The sequence below is a fragment of the Hylaeus volcanicus genome, chromosome 1, assembly GCF_026283585.1.
Source record: "Hylaeus volcanicus isolate JK05 chromosome 1, UHH_iyHylVolc1.0_haploid, whole genome shotgun sequence".
In the NCBI taxonomy this organism is placed as follows: domain Eukaryota; kingdom Metazoa; phylum Arthropoda; class Insecta; order Hymenoptera; family Colletidae; genus Hylaeus; species Hylaeus volcanicus.
The window spans coordinates 20,012,320-20,037,274 of record NC_071976.1 but is presented as its reverse complement, the minus strand read 5'-3'; the positions used below and the strand labels follow the sequence as shown (position 1 = coordinate 20,037,274).

The following is a 24,955-nucleotide window of genomic DNA, read 5'->3' as shown; positions in this document are numbered from 1 at the left end:
TTTATGGGACTGACAATGAGTGCATATATAATTGAACAAACTTTTTTGAAAACTTCTACCGTAATAAACGTCTATCCTCTTCCCCTGAAAGAGGAACATAGATGCAAATGTCCCAAGTACTTTGGAAGTTCCCATTTACGATAGAATCTCCCAGAACAAATCTCCCAGAATCTCCTCCGACAGTTATCAGCATTCGAGCGTTAATCTCGGCTGATCCCGTACCCGTAGTTTCAAAAAGACAACGCCATTGGTTCAATAAGTATCGCGCGTAAAAATATATATATACAAAAAAAAATTAAAGAAACGAAAAATTGAAGAGGAATCCGCGCTCCAGAATGTCGCGCTCCGATTGGCCGGTTGGCGAACCGGTGTACTCTCGGATTGGCCCTAGGCGCGTTTCCCCACCTTCGCTAGAAATTCACTTTTTACGGGGCGTTATTACAAAACTGACTGGCATCTCCTAGACCATGTCATTATGGCTTAGTACTCCACACGGCGAGGATCCTCTCACAAATAACCCACCACCACCACCGTCACAATTTCCACCACCGTCACAATTTCCACCACCGTCGTCACCACTTCCACCAAGCACTACCTCCACCACCGCCTCCACCTCGGTAACCTCTTCTATTTCTACTACTTCGTCCTCCTCCTCCTCATCTTCCCACCTTTCGCGGCCGTGGAAGACGAGCAGCCACGCGCGGATATCCTGGCAGAGTGTTACGGAGAACGGAGAACAGTGGCACAGAACGCACGTTGCTCCATTTTCGTGCAACACGCACAGAAAAGCCCCGTTCTCTCATCCTCCTGTCTGCCGTCTCTCGCTCGCATCGCCGACCGTCCTAGTACAACGTCGAGTCGGGTTGGTTTTCACGGTCTGTGCTCGAAAGGGTTGGATATCGGTATCCCGCGGTCGAACGAACCCAGTTGACTCTGCCGAAGTCGACCGAGGATCCAGGTGTACCGTCTCGGTGATAGAGGATCTAGGTGTCTGGCGCGTATCCAGTGGAAACGGACCGTTCGCGACGCGTCTATAGGAACCGGTGGTGAAACGGGACACGCGACGCGCCGTAATTTTTCGTGCACCGAGGGAACCACGAATTACGTAGTAACCGGGCGCTTTCGTTTTCGACGAAGAGAACAGTGCACTGTGATTCGTGAGAGACCCGCCACCAGTGAGTTTCCAGGGACTGGTTCCTCGAGGGCGAAACGAAGGTCGCGCAGGGTCCGGGGAACCAAGCGTCATGGCCGCGACGAGGATGGACTGGAAGATTAGATTGTAAGTGATTACTTTTTATTACCGCTGCTCTCTACATTGCCCAAGGCTGGTTTCTGGCCCGTTGGATGATGCGAGTCATCTCCTGCTACTTGTTTTCAGAAGGACATTGTCAATGTACGAATTCGGCATCGCGATTTCTTTAATGAAATGTTACGGGAGCATCTTTTGAGTACAATTGAATCGTGGACCAAGGGAGGTAGTTTGTAGATAGAGTAATGCGTTCGATATGTCCGAAAAGATGCTGAAACGCCTCATTAGGTGCCAATTCGAATAGTACAGGGAGCTTTATACTTTTTAGAGGGCACTAATAATTTTGGAATTGCACGTTTTTGTATACTGTCGGTTCCATAACTATTCGTACCCTGTGTCTCTATTGAACACACTTGCCTAAATGAAATAGTAAGCTTAATATTTCCAAATAAATGTTCCATTATGAATATGTACATGAATAAACTTTACGCGTGTATATATTTATAATGACAAATTGATATGGAAACGTCAAACCTATCATTTGATTTGAACAAATTTCTTCAATAAACATAGAGGGTACGAATACTTATAGGATTGACTGTGTTTGCTCGATTCTCTTTAGCGAACGTTTTAACCACGTGATCGTAATTGCAATAAATACTAGTCTTATTATAGATCGATAGATCGAGATTCCAATGGACAAAACGTTACTTACAAAACTAGCAAAGTGAATTTCCAAAAAATACATTTAAAAAATTAGTAGAGAAATCCCAGAACAAAAAGGTTCAAGATCTCAAATCAAAGCCTGTAAGGTAAAACGACTAACGATCGATCGCACGGATCGATCGCTAGCATCGCACTAAGAGGCTGGTTGCGCGTTCTTTTATGAGAAATCAAGGATATCGTTCGTCCCGCGCTTTCGTCGAAGCCTCCACCCCGTCGATCTTCTCAGACGATACGGAAAGTTTCTATCACGAATTTATGATCAAAAATATGTAATCGATTAGAGGAAGAATCATCGAGCGTGAAACCCCCGCGTATCTCGTTAATCTGTTATCCGCGTCGCCCGCCACTCGATCTTCCAAGAAACAGTATAACATCGCTCTCCGCGGAGTAAATAATAATCGTTGCTTTTCTTTTGGATGGAGCGCGGCTGAGATACGATCTTCCCGTTACGAGACTGAAGCAGAGTTACTGTTTCCTCGCGTACTCGCGACGCCTAAACCGGGAAAGCTTGTCGTCGCGGCGGCGGACGCGTCGTCTCCTTAGTTTTAGCCCCTTAGGAAATGGTCTCGTGTAAAGGAGCTTGTGTAGATTAAAATATTGCATCGAGTGAACAGATGTTGCGAAGCGATTAAAAATGTTCGGAAAGAAGTGAAAATAATACTGCGTATGGTAACATGAAAAATGGAGCAAAATTCGGTGGCTATTCGGATACGACTAATTAGCTCTTCCACCTGAAAGGGACAGTAATTATATGCGATACGGGTCTCTTAAAATTCCCTCTCGACTCGCTGAAATTGCACTTTCTTCTAAATGCACTCTCTCGCGCATAATTTACACGCTTACACGCACTTGTTCTCTTGAAATTAAACGTGCCAAAATTGCAGCGGCCATTGCACCGAAGACTAACGAACCTTCTGACCTAGACCTATTTTAATGGAACGGAAAAAAGTGTTACGATACTTTCAAACGCGAAAAGAAGAATTAACCAGTCTTATAACAGAAGAGATAATGATTCTGAGAGGGCGGTATTGTCGATTAAGCCGTGAGCTTCCAATCTATTTAAATGGAACTACCCCTAATATGATATTTTTCAAAACAGAGACAAGTAGAATCTCGATACCATTTGCACCAAAACCTAGACAAATGAAATTGACAAAATGTACACGTTAAAAAGACGAATACTCGTAAAAATTTCTCAATTTTTTCCTCAACTTCGACTCCGATTCTAATGATTCCACACGCATATTTTATTCCTAGTAATTTCCTATCCACTTCTCCGTACATATTGCTCGCTCGTCGATCTCCATCCCGCGATCAAATATTTGAAGAAGCAGAGCGTCGAAATAACACACGTAATTCTCCGTCGGTGAGCAAAAACCGATCGCGATTGGATAATAATTAGGTAATTATTGCCGCTCGGCGTGCACGAAAGGTGGCGTAATAAGCGGATCGCGGAAACGATCGTTATCCGAGGCAACGAAAAACGATCGATCGGCGATCGCAAGGTTGGCCTTGATCTCTTGATCGATCGTCGTCGATCGGAGCGTCGACCAATCAAACGGGACATTAACCACAGCGCTCACGGTGGATCGCGCGTTGGTTTGCATGCACCGCGATAGGGAAGAGATCGCGGCAGATCTAGTCGATCCGCCGCGCGCATGTGTGCGTGCGTGTGTCCGCGTAAATTATACCTCGGAGAGCAAGTACACCGAAAAGCACTGGTAATTAAAACGAACGTGTACACGAAAGTGTAGTACGCGTTGGATAATGAAATCATTAACATTTTACCGTCACGCTTCTTTCTGCGTTGTTGCACGCAGCAACCCGAATGAAACGAAACACCGCGGCTTACGTTTTCATCGCGTACACATCTGCGAGTCATTAACTCGTCACTTTATCCGTTCGTTTGCTTGTAACTTAATGGCTTGATCTATTTCTTTCTGCTGTTGATTTAATAGAAGGATTACGAGATACACGATAAGTGGTAGAATTATGCGATGGAGTCGATAGACGAGGAGTAGGCCTTAAGTCTTTGGTTCGTATTTATGAGTACTTGCTTGATCAGGGATTAGTTAAGGACAAGAGGAGAGAAGAATTAACAGGTTTTAATATAAAAGATGAAGGGTGACTTGCGTGGAGTTGGACGAGTTAAAAGCTGGAATAGTTGACGCATTGAAATTTGAATGCAGTTTTAAATTTTAATAAAGATTTCATAGAGATAAAGGAATCGGAAGAATGCTATCAAGATGCGCCTTTTTATTAGTGCTGGAAGACTTGTTATAGCTTCATTAAAGCGCTATTGACTTCAATTTCGCCCTCTTAGGTAAACTACGATATTTACATACAATCATGATACAGATTACTGCGTAATTTACCGAACAAAATCGAAATCATGGTCGGAAGCGTTTTAATAAGACTGTAATAGGTCTTCCAGAATCTACTATAATGGAGAAGTTTCATTTTTATTGAGCAACCAATTACTCTAATTTTAAAATCCTACTTTCGATTAAGAAATAAAGTAAGAGGTACGTTCTTCAATTATTCTCCAACAGGAAAATCTTTACTAAAAACATTGCATTAGGGGGGCCAGAAAGTAATGTCGTTTCTTTTAGATTAAATTCAAACAAATAAATTTATAATATGTTTTTATTTTTAATCAATTATGTAATTGTCCTTGTTATCAACAATCCTTTGCCAACTAGTGTTCAAATTTTCAATATCTGATCGATAAAAATTAATTACACAGTACAATCAAGTACGCAGTGAGTTGATGAATAATAAACAAGTATTGACATTCGCAGAAACAACATTACTTTCTAGTGCCTCTAATAGAAACTTTACCCTTAAATGCCCTAAGTTTCAAATTTAATACCGGACATTTAAATCGAATTGTACACTTGCAATTGGTTTGTTTTTAATATTTGGCAATATGTATGTTACCATTGCATAATGTTCTTTTCAACAAAAGTTAAAAAAATGAAAATCAGGCTTTTAAGGGTTAATCATCATGTTTGATAATTGATGATGATGAATCTTTCAATTAAATCAACAGCAAAAAAAAAAATAGATCAAGCCATTTAGTTACGAGCAAGGGTTTATCAAACATGAATTTTGCCTCAGACAGCCTCTCATCTTATTCATAAATTCAACCAGAGGAAATCAAAGATTGTGTAGTTGAAAAAGTAACCAACGAAAGAATCGAAAATAGAGTATCCAGGTGAAAGTAGCCCAGGTGCGATTGTACGCGAGCAATCCGACCACGTAAACTGGCCGATAGGGCGTCTCGGCGTTATGGATCCCATGGGAAGCTGTACAAGCGTTGCATGCGTGCGCGATATCTGAAATCGTGACGCACTCGAGCAGCCGTTCTCGTGTACGCAGCCCCGATACGTGAGCTATACGACAGCGTATAACGTAACATGCACACAGAAGCGGGAACACGAACCGACGAACACACACCGGGTCCGTGGTGTGTGGTTAATTTACAGCTAGTTCTACAGCTCGTATCCTCCTCGTATCTCGAGCGTCGTATCTTGCCTATGACGTTCCTGTCAACTGCTGCGGGATCGTAATCCCGGAAGTGGGCACGGATCGGGCCCAGCCGATCAGAAATTGCAATCGGGGCCCAGTTACGCACCCCTAACTCCTCTGCTTTCGTGCTTAATCGGCTGATTCAACGTTTCATCTTTTAAACAAGCACTTTTATTCGAATTTTGTTCATCTTCATCGTAAATCAGGTGAAAGATCACTGTACGAAAGAAGATCAATGCATCGACAACACGTGTCATTTACGCGTGACGAAACATCCGTCGTGAACGTGTAATCTCATCCGCTTTACGAGCTGGAAGCGAGAATGTTGGAGCCAATTTGATGCAAAGCCGCGACTTTTTTTATTATCGACTCGTTAAACTTGGAAACCTGTTCTCGAAATGGTCCCTGTAATGTAGTAGTATCTTTTACGAGCCATCGTGTGATAAGTATCAATAGATTTCGTCATACCTGAAGACTTCAGAGCTTTTCCGTTCATTTCTGCAACCTGTTATGAAACGGGATCGATTTCGCTAGTAAATGGAGGACTTGTGCCGAGTGCACTTCACGTTCGAATGGTGGCGGTTCGGAGGATTTTCCGAGTAGCTTTCGTGTTGATAGTTGTTACATACTTTGCGATCGCGTGACGAATAGGGAACGGAGATGGGAGACGCGATATGGTTTACATCTGGAATATTGAATGTGGGTACGTGTTCCTTTTTTCCATGGGAATGTCTTGTGGGAAATTGAGCCTCCTCGTGACTTTGTACTCTTTTATAATGTATGGAAATTGGCTCGAAGTAGGGGAACATGTGTAGGAAAACATAGAATCTAACTATGCATAAAAATGACCATTTGTTTATCCAAGGACAAATCCACGCGTCGAAGCAGCTTTACGAGTCCTAGATCGCGCAAAAATCGTCGATCTTCCGGTGGGATGATTTCGACATCTTTTTCCTGTGTTGTTCTCTCCATTCCCTCCTTTCGATTGTGGTGTTCCAGACGATTACATCGTCGCTGGACGCGGTGTCTCGTCATTCCCGTAAAAAACCACCGCAGAGACGACAAAACATCGGGATTTCGATTCGTCTCTCCACCTTCATCGGCTCTCACCGCAATTCCACTTGGCTGATCTTCCTTTCGCAAAATTGATTCGAATCCAACCGACGCTATTGCCAAGTATATTCTTATTAACGACCTCTCTCGTATTGACTTCTTCAAGGAGAGCCTATTCATTGCTACGAGGCTCTTAATCGTCAATTGAACTCGACAATCTCGCGTTTAAATAATCGGTGGCAGGGAATAAATCATACCAAAACAAACCTGATAGAATCAATTCATCGATTACTAACGATTATAACCAGTTCCTTGGTTCGTATGGAAAAGATTGGAAAGTTATGGATGCTTGCTGATGGACTCATAATTACTCATTCGATTCTTTTAATAAATATTCTCAGATTCTGCTCGTCTCGATCGGCATCATTAATTATTTCATTTCACTCGTCGTTGATACACCGAGCCATTTAGACGTTGCTACTTTGACTTTGGATACCACGATCAATTTAATGCGCAAACACTCTCAATGGGGGAGGAACGAGTCAAAATTGACACGCGCTGAAACCAAAGCATTCGATCGCATAAAATTATCGAAGAATCCGACGCAGGAATGCCGTGATTGCGGAACAAGCAAACTCGCTGCCATTGTTTTCTAGAAAATATTTGCCTGTTTTCTCGAGCCGAGGCGGAAAGGGTGGTAGGCTGTGTTTGCACGGATTCTCCCGATGGAAATGGCGCGTCGGTGATCGGTCAGGATTTGCACATTTTCCTGGCAGAACCTCACCCTTCCCCTGGAGGGGTCGAAATCGACCTATAAATACACGTTTCAGGCTGCCACTTAAAATTCCTCGGCGCTGTTTCTCGTACATAGCGCGACGGCTCGAGAGAGAGAAACAGGAAGCGCCGAGGAAACTGTTCTCCAGGAACAATAGCGGCGCAGTCGACGTAAAAGCTCCCAATGAGGGAATTCAATTCTGAATGAAGAGCGCGCCGAGATTAATGATAATCCCCGTAATTAAACCCCGACTCCGATAATTTACTCCGAGAGAACGGCTGGCTTCGAAAACGCTCATAATTCCGCGCGCGCTACTTTGTTCCTCTTTGTTCGCTGCGAGCAGAGTCCGCGAGAGGACGCCTAATCTTCGCCTCGACCAGTTTAATCGACCTCCTCGCTGGCAGGGGCCTCAATCGCGCGGAAATCTTCGCTGTTGTAATCGTAAATTAATCTTGCGTTGAGACGGAACGGTAACGATTTTATTGTTTTACTTCGGATCGGTTAGTGTTGAGCTTGAGACGTGGCAATGGCATCATCTTCAAGGATAAATCTGTTGAGACTTAAAGCCACGTTTTTTCTGTCTCTCCATTTGAAGTTTGCGAGCTTGCAACTGATAGTAAACTAATTGTGAGTAGCTGGGTGATTAATTTGCTTGGAAGTACAAGTCAACGTTGATGCATGCATTTGCAAAGCGAAGCATGCAGATTAACCTTTGATAGAATCAAGTAAAAAAGGTGATGTACGTATCTACATATCACTATCGTCACGGAGAACTAATAAGTCGACACACCACTGCAAATAATAAAACTTGAATAAAAAACAAATATCTTCTGACGGACGAGGACGTTGTAAAGCGTAACGCACATGTGGACTATCTTTTACTATGTCCACTTCTACAAGAAATCCAAATGAACCCATATCAGTTCTCATTGCTTAGCATGTTGCGAAACTGTTCAAAATATCTCAGAAGCTGTCAGAAGAGAAGCATCGCTCCGCTTCGAGTGACGAAGCGTTCAGAAATTCGAGCTTGCGGTCCCCGGAGTGGATCCGGTGCCACAGGTCCAGCAAGACCCACGTTCTGCCTGGACATGAGGAACGATCCGACGCTGGACTTCCGGTAATATTGAATATCAGGATAATACGAGGCGTTTCACCAGTCGAACAAATGTACGACGGCCCACGCTGAAAACGCGGCCAGCCACTCCTTCGTCGCTGAGCGTTACGGGGCGTATCAGCGTCGAGGATTATAATAAATCGAGCGCAATGGATCTCGGCGCACAGGTGGACGTAAATTGATATGCATAACGGAGGAATGATTGCTGAACGTGATCGTGCAACCGCGCGTTACGAGCTCGACCCCGCGACCCCCGCGGGACCGCGAACCGTAGAAAACTGGCGTCGGGGATCGTGATTCCCTGCTGGCAGACCCGACGACTAATTTATCGAGGTTACCTCTGCCAGGCGTCCTGATCCATTACGTTTCCTTTTCATTTACGCGAGTACAGATACTGGCGGGAACGTCGAAGGACGTTGCGCGACGAATCGATCACTTTCCGCGATTGACTCTTCGAGGATCTTGTGGAAGTTGAAAGGTGAAGTTCAGGTAAAGGTAGAGGGAGGGTTGAAGTTGTAATTTTGATGGTTTTTAAGTTCCGTAGGGTGCCCAGGACTTTGAGTTTTGCGACTTTTGCAAAGAAATAATATTCTATTACTTTTTCTGTTCGTTATATGAGCCGTTCCAAGCACTTGGTATAGTTATAAATTTTTATATTTGTAATATCTTTCCTGAAAAGGAAAGAACTTCTTTCAATATTTATTTGAGTTTATATTATAAACAGAATTTGAAACAAAAATTGTACATTATTTCATCACATTTCTCTTGTTTTATGGGGTTAATCGATTTGCGCAATGAACGAATCATATGTAATATTGATCATTTTCTGCGATTGATTCCTCAGGAATTTTTGTGAAATTGAGAGGTGATGTAGTTCAGGTATATTTAGGAGGGGTTTAAGTGATCACTTTGCTGGATCTGAAGTTTTGTAAGATGTACAGACCATTTTTACGGAGAAATTTGCTTTTATTTTTAGGAAAGCCTGTTCAAGTTCTCATTATTACTCTCCACTTTTATGGGAAGAGCTCAGAGTCCCCATTCTAAAAAGTCCACCATTCATCCAGTTGCACTTCCAGCAAAAAAAAAACTGGAGTCCTCGTTACGGGATGCAACATTTCCCTATATCACTCGCTTGTATCTTCGCGTAAAAACGATCTAACAGGCCTCGGGCAGATCCAGTGATACAGGAAAATGTCGAGTGGCATAGCAACGTGTATCTTTACACGATCTAATTATTTTCTCCGGCGAAACGATGTCCGATGAACGTGGAAGAGCGCATACCATTGACAAACGGCGAATCAACTCGAACGAGGTATCACATCGTCGCTGTGTATTTGCAAAAGCAAACGAACGATTCGACCACCGTTAGACGGTTGTGTCGTCAATCTCCCCTGTCGTCCAGCTGCTTTACCTAGCCGTCCATTGGAACGGGGAATAATTATTCCATCCAGCCGGACGAGTCAGGCGAATCGTCGCGATGAATCGTCCCGTCGAAATCGGCTAGCTGCCTATTCGCTCGGTTAGCGTCGATTTCCTTGTTTCGTCTCGATCGAACGACCAGTTCTGACCTCTTCGAGGAAACTGGCGCCTCCGGAAATGCGTTAAACAACGATCTCGATCCAGTCACGAGGTTCATTTTCATTCTTCAAGTTGAACAATCCGTCCTGTAACTTTCAATTCCTTGAAGAGGAAGGTAGTTACCGAAGTATCGTCCAAGAGTCAACACCAGGAGTCCTCTCTAACAATTATCACAAATCGCAAGTAGGTTTACTCGCAGAAAAGGAAGAAAAGAGGGTAATATTTCCCTTGCTAATAGAGTGTACGTACAAAGCGAAAATATGCGAGTAAATGTCGTTTTATTACTGATCAACGTAAACACTCGACATCTATTAAAGACCATGAAAATACCTCGGTGAAATTTATTACTCGAATCGATGATAAAATCCGAACGTGTTGCCCGGATTCACTCAGATACGACCAATTTACTCGTAGAGTTATTTCAATTACCATTACCTGGAAATAACCATTTGAACCGCGAGTAAATCATCACGATTATATCTCTCGACGATATAGCACAGAAACATCGTCATAAAATTGATAGATGCTGTACTCGTGGGTTAATGCTAGGATGTTTGTTTGTTTCGAATAAAATCGTGTATCCTCCAAGAGGCAGAACCATTTTTTGCGGCTATGACCACATGCAGAAATTGCGGTACGGTATTGTAACTGTTGCGGGATGATCAAGTGGACCATTAATCGGTGGAACGACCGACCAGCAGTTATTCGGTAAACGACCCCGATGAGGAGGAAGTCATCGATGGGAAGCCAGAGTCCTGGGGAACAGCCTTCGTTATTGTCACGCACGAGCGTCGGCTTGTCTTTCGATTGCACACGTGGATACACGCGTACGCATCTGGCAGAGAGCCAGGAATCTCTCTGATACGCACACAGCGTGTACTCGAGCCTTCCACGTTAGCGATGAGATTAAGTCCAATATGTACTCACGATCAGAGTCAATTCCAACATCAGTGTTTCACTCTGGGCCTTCCTACTAGCGCACATGGTAACTAGCAACTCAATTGATTCTTATTTTAACTATTCTGGGTCTGAATTTCCAGATTATAGCCTCTTGAAATTTCTGGTAACTCACACATCCATGTCTGGACCTCTCACACAATTATTTGAACTCTTCTAGGTCTGAATTTCAAAAAGATAGCCTCTTGAAATCTCTGGTATCTTACACATCCATGTTTGGGTCTCTCACCTAATTGATCAAAACTTGACTCTACTTGAACCAGTTACTGGGGATCCTACCCTACTTGATCCCATCGCTAGTAGACGCATAGCCTCGATCCTCAAACGTTTCCTTCGAGACATAGTATTCGATTGCTCGTTTCTTGTAGAGCAAGGTATAAGTAGTCGGCACTAGAATAGATTTAGATAATGTTTTGTCCGTGCGATGTCATTTTGCAACGTGAGCGAATCTGTTACGCCTCCGTCGACAGCTCAAGATGGATAGGATGTGGAGTAAACGGGTTCCAATTGTTTTCTGTCGCTATACTCGCAACAACTTGTTTGTACCCCTGAAGCTGCGAATAAAACTAGTCGAACTCTGATCGATATTGCAACGATTGCTAGAAAGTTGCTTCTGTAATCGACTCTGACTCACCCTGTACTTTGAAAGAACAGAAACCATTTAAACAGAAAGTGTTTCTATGACTCCTTTCCTCTTTCTTCTTGTCATTGACGAGCAAAAATGGTTTCCGACGTATCATTAACTTTAACAATGAACCATCAGCGATATATAGGTATTACTCGAACGCACGCTTGTATAGATCACTTCTTCGTGCCCTGCTTCCTGTAATAATCGTGCTCCCGGAAATTCCAGCGAGATGGATAGCATTCGACGAGCGTTAAGCGTAGAAAACGTGATTAATTTGATTTATCGGGTTCCTGTATGGAATCGATCGCATTCCACGAATGGTCTTCAGTTCCAGCGGGCATTGTCTGCTTACCGAAATGTCTCGAGACTTGGGAAAGCTTCGGAAGTTTCTCGACGCGCATTCCAGCGAGATGGAGAACATTTAGCGAGCGTCGAACGTGGAAACCGTGGCTAATTTGCTTTATCAAGTGCCAGCATTGAATCGATCGCATTCCTGAGAGGTATTCTGGGTTCGTCTAGTGTATAAAGAAGGGATTCTTCTTATTTCGTTGGAAATAAAGATGAAGTTCATTCACTGGATGGATGGAATCATTGAAGAAACTGAATATTTGGAAAATGAGAATTGAGAACTGTTGTTCCTTTCTTAGACATCCAAATGGATAGTTTTCGAGTAATTTGGAACTCGATATACGCTCAGTCCCATAAGTATTCGTACTTTCTATATCTATTGACGAAATTTGTCTAATTTAAACGATATGCTTCATGTTTCCAAATCAATTATCCATTATAAATATGTACATGAATATACTTCACACATGTATATATTTACAATTACAAATTTATTTGGAAACATGAAGTATTCATTTAAATTAGACCAATTTTTTCAATAAATACAGAGGATACAAATACTTATTGGCTGTATGACCTCTATGTAATCTGTGATTAATTTATCATTCCATCATCTGATCAATCAGGATTACCTGAACAGTTTACTTAGAAAGATGGTTGGACACCTTTCGTTGTCTGTTTTCGAAGGACGAGAGCGAAGAATACCGTAAGAGTGTTCGTCCCTGAGTTTCGACTAGGAGACACGAAATTTCACGTGGCTCCATTATGGTGTTCAACTAGCCGAGGCTCCGGGTGTGCCGTTAAATCGTAAAAGGGCGACAAAACTCGCGATGGCCTCTGCGATCACGATTAGATAAGAGCCATTGACTCGTTGCGCTAGGCAAATGGTGGGTTACGTTCTAGGATCACGTAAAGCTAATGAACGACGTGAAAGTGAGGTCGCATCTCGAATTAGCGAGCGACGCGTCCTTTCATTTCGATTGCGATTCAATGAAATTTCTCTGAATATCGAACCGAGATTAAAATTTGACGTCAGTAAAAGTAGAATAGCAACGGTACGCGTCGGACAAGAAGATGGCTTCGCGGTAGAGTTGCACGACCTATTACGACAACGCTGGCCGGATTATGTCACGCGAATGTAATGGACGACTTCGACGTAAACGAACGAAACTTCATAATTACCACGTTGCCGCTTCCGACGACGCACCTTACCACGTGTACATCGCACAGGATGATAACGATCAGTGTTCCCGCTAATCTGATAAGGGTTTAATTACGCGAACAAGTCTCCATATCGTCGTTTTCTCCCCCCAATCGTCGTTGACATCCCTCACCGTTTTCCTTTCGACTTTTCTGCCGTCGAGCTCTCGACTTCACCGCACGACGGAACCGCACTTCGTACATCTATCAATGATATATATTTTCCTTCACTTGTAAAGAAATACACGGGAATGATTTTGTTTCGTTGGATGGGTTGAGAGTACCACCAACCTAAAAATATTGTTATTAGTCTAAGTGAGATTAAATTACAGAGGTGTAGAATTCGTACACATCTAGGCACTCGTGGAATTCCCAAAGAATGTATCGAATGTTTTAAACATAGGAAGATCGCGAATTTATTTGTTTCATATGAGATTTGAAATTATTAATTAGGATCTTTCGCGGCAGCACTCGCTATCGCGCTCCATTAGGGGATCTCGAGTGAGCGACGTTACTGGGATTAATTGCGACAATTTTTAACACGCGACATCTGCTCCCTGACGTTTCTTTATTTCACTAGCAGCAATTTTCTTCCCATCATATACTCTGAATTGCATACGTACGCACGCTCGTCTGCTTTTTCTCGACACTTAGGCTGACATTCGTCGCGAACCGTAATGAAACTCATCGTTTATTTCCTTTCTCGGTACGTAATCGCGTCGCCTCGAGGAAGGCGAGCGACGTGAGAGAATTCTGGTCCTCGGGATGCAACGATTCCTCCGGTTCGAGATCGAAATCGCCACCTACCCCGCTTACGAGTCAACTGGCAATCTCGGCTTCATTTTTTGAACGCGGACACTGCTGCTTTGCCATTCGCTGTAACATAAAATAGAATTAAAATAAAAAATATGATGTAACGACATTAAAACCACGAAATAAAAGGCTAAACGGAACAATCGAAAGGAAAAGAACGGTGGATACTTTACAAGGACGCGCTACATTCGAAAAAATAGAAAGCCTCGAGCCTAGAGTGTCGCAATGGTAGATGTAATTGAATGCAAAAAAGTTTCCATCACGCTTAGAGCCCTCACGTGATCTCGCGTCATTCGTTTAGGCGAGGGAACATCGAAAAACGGGAATGCATCAACGTCGACTAGGAATCGAGGCGGGATGTTCGCAATCAGGTGTGCCGGTAGAGCAAACTTCGCGGCAATTACGGTGTTTCGTAATCACTGTAATTCCGAAGACATTTTATAATTATCGCGCTACAGTGACGGTCCCTTTATGTATCCTGTCGTGAACGCTTCCGGTCATTTACACGCGTCTAGGCGAGAAATATTGAATATCGACCGATAGAAAAGCGTCGAGCAACGGGATACTCATCGTTATTGGTGTATCGTTGCGCTGTAAATTGACATAATTGGGTGAGATCGCGGGCGTGTTTCCCCAGGAAACATATGTATTACTTTTTCTGAAAGGTTTATTAGGTAGTTGACATCTTAGGAATTCTAGTGTCCTGGTATACATTCGCGAGACCCATTTTACTGGCCGTATCAAGCACTCGAGCGGTCAAGAGTGGTTGTAAACGTCCTGGAGAATTGATTGTCAGTCGATGGCTCGTGAATCAATTTTATGGACTCCTTAGGCAAGCATTCGTTCATTCGATGAACCCACGTTTGATCACCACCTCAAATTTTTGGTCAAGGCCCTCTTTGAATCGTGATACTTGCAAAACTATTGCAAAACTTGCAAAACCTTGCAAAGACTATTCGATTCTTCGATCTTTAAAGTTCTATCTAAGAGACTCTGATCCTGAGACTCTGAACCTGAGACACATTATCTCCGCGCTACCGTCACTCGTACTCAAAGCAGAGCGGCATTTTTCAAATCGGAATGCACAGGGTAAGCATAGGAATGTCGGAGCGACCTCAACACCAGTCCAATTAGAACAAACAATGATCCAGCGGCTAAGGGTACAAAGAGACCAAAAGGCATCGAGGAAGGAGAGCTGGACACGCCCGTGGCCGCTCCATTGAAAGGATTCGACGCTTGTCCTTCCGCCAGGCCGTGAAAGTACTCGAGGCAGGGTGCATGTAGCTTGGAAGGACAACGGCATCGAGTGTCGTCGCGAGCATGACTCTGCACGCTCGCAATTACGATCTGGTCTCGAGCCGACCAGTCTTTCCTCCTCCCTCCTTTCAAACACTTTGGATCGGTGAACCCGTGCGTGACTATTAGGAATGGGTTTCGACGTGGATGCAGCCCGATAGCTGGTACATCCCGTGGGCCGGGAGGCTAACCTTCGGAGTAGTCCTGACCTTCAGCGATGATGGCACCAACGGGCTGATCAGGATCGAATCGAAACGGGGTTATCTGCATCGGCTAAGGCTAACGGTTGTCTCGCTTTGATTGGACCTTTTTTTCCAGCGACCGCGACGCCGCGATTCCGCGCGGAATGCGTTGCGTAGGTAGCACTTGTTGCGTGGGCAACAATGTAACTGTATCCGCTTGCTCGGAATGTCACGTGACACGCGACAGGCTCGATCATCCGTGTATTCATATCCCCTGGCAGGGATACCAGTCTCCGAGGAGGATCTGTTAGCTGGGAAACACTTGAGGTCGACGATATGTGGGAACGTTGAAAGACAGTTTCAAAACTAATAATTTTTAAATTAGTACGAAGAATTATTATCGGGATTGCTTGTATTTGACAGATTGATAGAAAAGTTTTAGTTGCTTATTCATTTTTTAATATTTTTAAAGTTGGAGTGACTGAGGCTTATATGATAATAATTGCTCATGGATTATGTTCTTTAGTTCATTGTTACTGTGATGTTTTTAGACTTGATTTTAATTGATGGTTCCTCGATTACTGATCACCTTCGTCATGATTAAATTTGAGAAAGTTTGACTATAGAGATGTGAGGAGCCATCAGCATCCACCACGTTTCCAACTCCAAAATGGCGTAAATATTGCAACAGAACGAAGCAGAGGTAGAGTCTTCCGACACAGAGTCAGAGCTAGGAACACGGAAGCCAGGAGAAGAAGCTGAGCCACCAAGGGCTGCTTCCTGGATCGATTCCAGGTACCCTGGGGTACCTGGAACCCGGTGGTCTGATAATAGGAAATCAGCTCGACCCTCTCCGTCCATATTCCCCTGTTCCTTCCAGGTCCGTGGCGCATGGCGGCGTTCAACCATCGACACATAAAACCAGCACGGCATAAAGTTCCTCCTACACGATTACAACCGATCCAGCTACAACCGCGCTAGCATCGAACTTCCGCTTCCTGTGGTGCTTCGGCTACCGTACCGTGATTTTCCATGTTCACCTCACCGCCCCCTAACCCGAAGATCGTCCAGATGATCCCGCGGCGTGGCTGTCCGTGTCGAAGATCGGTCGGCCAGATTAACCCGAATCGATCCTGAATTCTATGGAAATATGTCCTTTTTATTCAGATCGCTATCGCCGGAGGAGGGTTTCGCTCGATATTCTTCGTCTTCGTGGAAAGTGGTCTCGACGTGGCGCGAGACAACCGGAAACGGTGGGTCGTGAGCTCGCGGAGAATATCGAGTGTCGATTAATCGAGACGTTGATCTTGGAAGAGCAAAACCTTGGAGGGAATGGTTAAGGGAGATGGGGTTAGTCTTTCTGGATTACTATTGAAGTATTATTGTTTGTATTCGAGGAAGACTGACTTCTGTAGGAAATGGAGGATTAGTTACGAGGGGTGCTTGGCATCTTGGGCGAGCAGAATGTGAATTGCGTTGAGTCCATAGTTTAGAAAGCCCAAGAAGAACCAAGAAGAGTATTATTACTTGTATTCGAGGAAGACTGCAGTGGCTTTTGCTGGAAACGGGGGATTAGTTACGAGGGGTGCTTGGTATCACGGGCAAGTAGAACATAGACTGAGTTGAGAACATAGCATAGACAGTCAAGACCAAGAAGAGGTTTGCTTGTTCGAGTCCAATTGTTCTCCACAATAATTTTCTATAACAAAGAAACCTCTAACTCTATATTTTTAATCAAACTCCAACCCCTACAATAACAAAGAAAAATTCCTCGATCGAATGTATTTCAAGCACCCGGTTCTCCAAGACGCCCGATCCCTTTCATCTCTCACGAGATTCCATCAAAGAAGGAAACGGAGTTTTTGCAAAGGAATCCACGGATCCTCATTCGATTCTTTTTATTCGCGATTCGCGGCGCTCGATCTTCGACGAACGGTAATTAAAATCGTTCCGCGTTCCCTCGTCCGGTTTTTTGCTTTCCGTCGATCAATGGCGCAGATAACGCATGGTAATCGTTACACGGCAACTTCGGCGCCCGCGATTAGAAGCCGGGGACCGGAAACGTCGGTGCAGTAAAACAAGGGAGCGCGCAAAACGCTCGAATCGCTTCCGCTTTTTGCAGGAGCGCCTCTGGAGCGCGTGTTTGCCTTCCGGATTAGAATCTTTGTAGCCGAGGATCGCCTTCGATGGGTAACTTCGTGCACCCGGATCAGGCTTGAGTCCCGCGAATTTCCGCGTTGCATAGTCGTCGTTGATGAAGTTGAGTTATTTTTTAATATCTTGCTCGGATATCTCGAAGTGGAAAGCGTGGAAGAGTTAGTGTTAGGATTTATAGTTCTAAGCTGTTACTGTTCCAAGCTGTTAGATGAGGATGAAGGAGTCCTCGAAATGAAGTTTCACATAAGATGTTCTTCGGAATAATTAAAGTATAAAATATGAAGTCGCTAATCTTGTTATAATTAAGAAACTCATGTCGACTGGAGGTAGAGACTTGATTGCGTTTGAACCACATACATTGAAGACCATTTTAGCATTTTACTGCAACCTTGTCCCCTATTTTCTGCTCCAGTAAAATACCAGAGCACCTTCTTTCATTTGATTTCCTCGAGCACGCCTTCTACCAGTGGAGAAGGCTGCGCAATCATGGAGTTGGTTCGCGGGTGGAAAAACGATCGAGGACTAAATGAAAGAGGAGTCGTAAAGTTGGAAGGCGCGATGGGGTGGCGAATAAAACGGTTTATTCGCGGGGGATCGAGGCGGCGCGACAAAGATCACTCGAACCGATGGTGAGAGACGCTAGTCGATCGTTTGGCCTTTAACGATCGGCTTTTCGCCAAGAGGGAAACGTCGGGGCTCTTTCCACGAGGCAGAAGAACAGCCGAGGGGGTCGACCCTCGTAAACGGGACCTGTCTGTCGGCGTCGTAAGCCCTAGGATGAGCGAAAGGGGCCGAAGAAAGCGGCTCCGACGCAAGAGGGATGGTCTAGGCCCAAGAAGCCTTCCGGTCTCGAAGAACTGGCCGTCGTAAAAGTCAGAGCCGCGTTTTCGATTTAACGAGCACTCGCGGAGCAACTAAGTATAACGCCCTGGAACAAAATCGAGGATCGAATGAGCCCTGAGGATCCATCGAACAAGGTTTCAGCTAATCCTGAGGACCTTTCGAGGACATTCAAGACCTCAAGAAACAGTTTAAACATTTTTCCCCATTGAAAATCTCGTAAAATTCGAAATAATTTGATCCAATTTCTTTGATTTGAAAGAGTGATTCTTCTTGGTAAAGCATTTCATTTTCCTATATTAACGAGGTTCGTCGATAAAATAATTTTTATAACCTCTCCGAATTTCTACGGAAGAAATGTTTTGTTTTTCGAAGCATAAGTCATAGTGACGCTGGTAGTTGTGACGTTTGGAAGTAGTAGAAGGATATCAGCTGCGAAAGCAGACGTAATGGAACAGTATAGTCAAACCAATTTCCGTAATTGCGGTTTCGAATTGCGTCGCGATTACGACATGGCCTGGAAGACGATCTTTTGATTGTCAGTGTCCCTTTTGACGATGGCGCTCGGTGCCGTGAAACCAAAGTCAGTTATCCGCGGGAGCACCCTCGTAAAGATAATCGCACTCCGAGAATGCGTCTCATCCGCCCAGAATCCCTCTTTCAGTGGAATTCTCCGTTTCAATTACACGCCTACCGATTTCGCGTCGCTGCTTCCTTCACTTTTCATCTTTATCTAATCTCTCTAATATACATTCCTAGTAACTTAAACAATTTTCTATTCCCCGCTTATACCTCACTTTGCTCGTATTTTTCTTATTCCAAGATACCAACTTTTATCGAAATTAAGAGTGTGTTACAAAGAGCCCTGAATTGGAACAACAGAATAAATTTCGAATTAATTTTTCCATTCCACCAAACAATGCTCAATTTGAATCCTACTTTGAAATAGAAACACGCGGATTATAATTGATAATTACTCGACAATGTTGCCCCGCGAGCAGCTTGAGAATATCTCGCTTCGTTCGCCGAGCTTCCACTCTTGTTCGCACGCGACCGATAGGGATCTGCGAATTTTTCAAAAACTGAAACACAGAGGTTCCCGTTACGGGGATCCACGCACTCGCACGCTACTCCTTAACGAGCTATTGATTCTTTATTCATTCGCCGGCTGGGAGAAATGTTTAATTTATGAAATTAATCGAGACATCTGGGCGGTTCGACATTGCACGGCGCAATGTTCTTCGCGGTATGCGTGTACCGCTTTGACATAAAGCGAAGAATGCCGGAATAGTAAAATATAACGGGAGCATCGATTGGATTCCAATCAATTTTTTATATCTCTGATGAAATAAGAAAGATTCAAGAAATCTTGGGTTACTCTGATACAGACGCCTGTCTGTATTGCTACGATTTTTCAAACGGGAACGAATCAAATATAATATGAGAAATGTGTGACAGGGGGAGGGTATTATATTATATTATGCATGTTCATTATCGGATCTTATCGTTTCGAGATCGATTAATAGCCGTTCACCGCGGGACGTTGCGAGGACTGCTAGACGATAGTGAAACGTGGGAGAGAGTTTTCCTCTGAGGAGAGTATGTTGAGCGAATGTGTCATCTTCATTACAACTTAATTTGGAGACTGAGTTGCGAGCAACGAAGTGAAAAACTTCCTCATACTCTGAACCAAAGCAATCGTAACAAATCAACGCCATAAGCTATTAGAACAAATACATCCTGAGTTTAAAGAAGAGGACGCTTTCGGTCCTCTCAACAAAATCTATCATCCCCCGAAGCCATTTAATCTTCGATCCACAGCCTCAGCCTCTCGATTACAACGCAAACAACCTAGAAAAAATTTACTCCAACGCAACCTCTGCTTTTATCCAACCCACGTCACTCCCACATTCCCTGGATCGAGAATCGCTGGATATCTGGAATTCCATCGAGCACCGTCGATGGATCGAGCCTCGCTGAGTGAGCTCGCGTAATAGTAGGAAGAGGGATGAACAGACGGCCAATAATCGTTATATATTGTAGTATTACGTACTATTACGCGCCTCACGGTGAGGAAGCAAACAAGTATGGCGAGCGTTTTACGTGGTTCACGCACCGCGGCCCCGCGCGCGCTCGTAAAGAACAATGGTGGAATTTTAATAGAGACATTCTCCTCTCCGAAAACGTTCGGCAGGGTATCGATGCTCGTTAAACCTTAACGATTACCGTGAGATCGGGAATAATTCCAGGAAATTTCTCCGCCTTCGTGCGCCGGTTAGGGCAATGTAACGTTAACCGCAACGAGATGAAATTTATTCGCGCGCGAAATAATGCCCGGACTCGTAATGATACATTGTAATGCTAATCCCCGCGATCGATACGGTGTTTCCTTTAATACGATAATTGCGTTCGACGGGGGAACGACTGTTTTAAGGACTTCCTGGATGGGCATCTGTTTATTACAGACGAGCCGCTCGTAATACGCAAAGTACACATGTCCGTTACCAATCAACGTTATCCTTTCGCGTAATTAGGGGATTTTAAATGGATTCCAGTTGCATTTCACTTGGTTATTCGGTTGGGAACCACAGATATCGAATTAAAGATCAATGTTTCGTATACGGGAAGAGGTTCAATTAGCTGTTAGGGTTAGCTTTGATCCTCAGTCATTTATAATCACGTGGGGTAAGTAACAAACCAATGGGGACGTAGATCATGATGATCTAACTGGATTCACATGGTAGATACAATACTTGAGTGCAATATTATCTTTTAAACTACAATATATACCACCACTTTGATTTTAATGGCGTATACAAAAGCGTTGACGCTCTATATTTTATACATAATATTCATAGCTTGACGGTGAATTTCATGAAGAAGAATATTTATATAAGGACTTCCAAAACGAACCCTAGTCAAAGCATTCATCGAACTCTCATGAAAGCAGATTTTCTTGGATGCAAGTGGCACTCCCGTCGATACCAGTAGTCGCTGCTTAAATCAACCGTGTTCCCGAGGATTAAACATGGCGTCGATTCGCCGTGACCACCATCATCGCGGAATTCCGCGGGGCGCCGCGCCGCGGGTGGCTCGAATACTCCTTTTCCACCCCTAACCATAGATCTCCGCGTTTCTGCGCGCCACGCACGATGCGAAACGCGAACACGCGTGGGAACACGCCTCGGCGGCCACTCAAGGCGGAATCGTTTGGAATTCGTGAAAAATCGCGACCTGGCATTAACATATGCATTACCGTTGGCGCATTAAGCGACAAACAAGCGTGTCTCGGACAGCAAGGTACGTCGATGGAAATTGCTGGCACGTGTGCTGAAGACACGAAGAGTTGTGGTCGGGCAGCTATCGAAAGCAGTCATCATTTCGTATTTGGAATTCCTCGAGTCGTGTTGCTCCGGGATATTATGCTGTCAGAGATGTTTACTGAAATATAAGTGCCTTTGCCTTCTTTGCGTAACCGAAGTGTAATCTAATATTATTTTGATATCGTGGAGCTATCATCCTGATGTTCCTTATTAACTGCTGTGCGGTCAGCAGTAATTTATTTCATATGAAATTTTTGTACCGAATAGAGAAAGTAATCTAGAGTCTCGAGTGATCGTTAATATAGTTATAAATTTTACCAGGATCCGCAAAAATCACTTGGACGATGCGTCAGCAATCGTCACCCTCCGAATCATCTCCCTAATCTTCAATCGCTATCGTCATTCGACGCTGTAACGTCTATCTTCGTGTTCCTCAAATAATTAAGATCTTTGGTGCCGAGAGGCATTGGCCGACGACCTGCGATAAATTGCAGTCGATACACCGTCACTCCTATCTCCGCTATCAATTATCAGTCACTCGGTGCAGTACTGACAGTCGATACCATCGATCTTTCAGAGCGCAATTAAGAGCCTTGTTCGCGGCGGGGGATGAAATCGTTGTTGCGCTCGTATAATATCCGTTAACAGGAGATAAGAGAGGCGGCGCGATGCTAATTTACATGACGATAGCACAGAGATGCCAGAGACACGGATAATAGTTCACGATGTCCGACGCGGTCGTGTATGTTTGAATGTTTCTGCGGATTTCAACCTGACGAGCGCTTATCGGTGGATCTTTGTAACATTCGTAACTGGATTGCGGATTTCAAGAATTTATGGCCTGCGCTAATATGGTAAACGTATGCAAAGCGTATGCAGAATGCGTTCCGGGGATTAATATTGCTAAGAAAATGATAATTGGTTTGCTGCTTTATGCGAAGATGTAGTTCGTTGATTGGGTTAGGAGGCTGAGTATTTTTTAAAACACGATGTTCACGCAGCGAAGTTAACAAATGCAAACGTGGGCTGACTTGAAGCTTAGGAGTAATCATTAAAAAATAATGTCTTGCGTAACCATAAACAGAAAGCATTCCTCGAAAAACATGATCCCTTTATCGCACCCCTTCTGAATAATATTTGAGGATCAATACATGCTACCGAGTCCAAGAAATCGCCTAGCAAAAAAACCAAACACCCCGAATTGATAATTCAAAACTAACATCTTCCATAAACACAAAGCATTCCTCGAAAAACATGATTTCTTTATCCATCCCTTCTGAATAATATCATTAAGCATCAGTAAATGCTACTGAATCGAACAAGTCGACTAGAAAAAAAATCAAACACTCCCCAATTGATATTCTTTCCCCAAAGCTCCATGTTTAGAATATAATTCAAGTCAATTTACCTCCCCTCCCCCCAATGGAATTTACGGTTCAAAAGGCGTCTCCGCGAGATCGCGAGCTCTCTGAGGCCCTTTTCGCCTAAGTTCGCGGCCACGTTGTCGTTGTTTGTGTTTGTACGTTGACCTTAACGGTTCGGGACAGGCCTCGCCACCCACCGTTTCCCTCGATGCCAGCGAACAGGAAACACTCTCGCCCGGCTTTATGCAGTCCGTGGGCCCTCTCACTTTCGTATTTGCATGCCGAGCGATCGTTTTTTTTCCTCGCCACACGATCCATCCCAGCTCGTGATCGTTTCGCGAATAATCATCGACCCGCGGTAACGATTTCCGCGTCACGTCGCCAGCCGAAGACGAATCGCGTCGCTCGCCTATATTGTAATTCGATCTGGACGCCTGCTTCTCCGACGGGCGAAATTTGAATAATGCACGGGGTTGTGCATTTAACGGGAATTACGAACACCGCTCGAGGGACCATTTTCGGTTCTCCGTTGTTCCGTGGCTGGGACACGCAAGTGGCATCGATCAGCTTCCCTGTGAAGCCTCGTGCACGATAGTTCGCCAGTTTCTCGGCTGTTCAGGTGAAATTTCCTGGCTTTTGGCGTGCATCGGGAAAGAGATCGGTATACTTAACCTTGGAATGGTTTCTGTCGAGCTTGAACTTAACCCTTTCAGACACAATTGAAGACACAACATTTAAAAATTATCGACACTATCGTTTATGACGAATGTCTTTGTGCACATGAAGAAATGAAGAAATTCTTTTTTACTTTTTCCATACTAATTTTAGTTCAAGTTAACTCTAAAAATTAAATTAAAATAGTAAGAAAACAAAAACATAAATCAGGTCTGAAAGGGTTAAATATGGTACACAGTTAGTGGCAGGAAGGTACCATCTAAGTTCTTCTTAGAAATTTTATTCCTTTAATGAATTGCACCGTTGAAAATTAAAGAGTCGGGGCTGGTTAATGTACCTGTTCTCATGGTAGCAATAACTTCGAACGACCAAAGAAACTTTGAAATCCAAGACAAGGAATCAACCATTAGGCTAACAGGCTAAACCTCCCAATAAGCTTAAGATACAAACAATGTATAATCTATCGATCACAAAATCTTCCTTATACCATAAAGTACGTAGCTTCATTCTTAGTCAGCTCTATCGTCAATGCACAGTTGCAGCAGCGCCTCCGTTAGTCGCGCAGGAAAGTAGCAAGCCCACGTCAGAGATTCCCCTCTTCGAGTTCCCTGCTGCAATGTCAAGGTTAACTGCGTGGACGTTTACGAGGCCTTGTCGAGGAGACATCGGCCGTTCACTTCGATCCGCGGCCGTCATCGTCGAGCAGCTGCTGCCGCTGGTCGATGAGGCGCAAGGTCGCCCCGTTACCTCCAGGGATTTCGAGGTCGGCCACGTCCTCGTCCCAGAAACCTGGGGGATGAGGATGCAGCCGCTGTCGCGTTTATCTCGACGACTGCTATCGCTGGTAACAGTATCCGCGCGATACCACTTGACAGTTTACCGTGGTTAATTTCGCGAATCACGCCGCCAGATACCAGTTGGAGCTGTTAGTTCGCAGGATAAGGACCTACTTAGCGATTAGGAAGCCAGCTAGAATTCGCTGGAGTCCCGTGGATGGATATTATCGAAATCACGACTGCGGGTAATTCCAGTGCTTGGAACTGTGGTATCGTTTTGGTCGAGTAACTCCGTGGAGTAGTTGAATGGATTACTCAAGGTTATATTTTGTTAACAGAGGGTTGGAGGTTGGGGCGGGGAATCAGCTGC

At 44.2% G+C, this 24,955-nt stretch overlaps 1 protein-coding gene across 1 annotated transcript in view; it reads left to right on the top strand.

Moving 5' to 3' along the window:
* Positions 1-15: 15 nt before the first annotated feature.
* LOC128878822 (uncharacterized) overlaps positions 16-24,955 on the top strand; it is an 81,896-nt gene continuing 56,956 nt past the window's right edge. Inside the window, exon 1 of the mRNA XM_054127375.1 lies at positions 16-1,279. Coding sequence (XP_053983350.1) covers positions 1,245-1,279 — 35 coding nt within the window. The 5' untranslated portion in view covers positions 16-1,244. The remainder of the gene's footprint in view (positions 1,280-24,955) is intronic.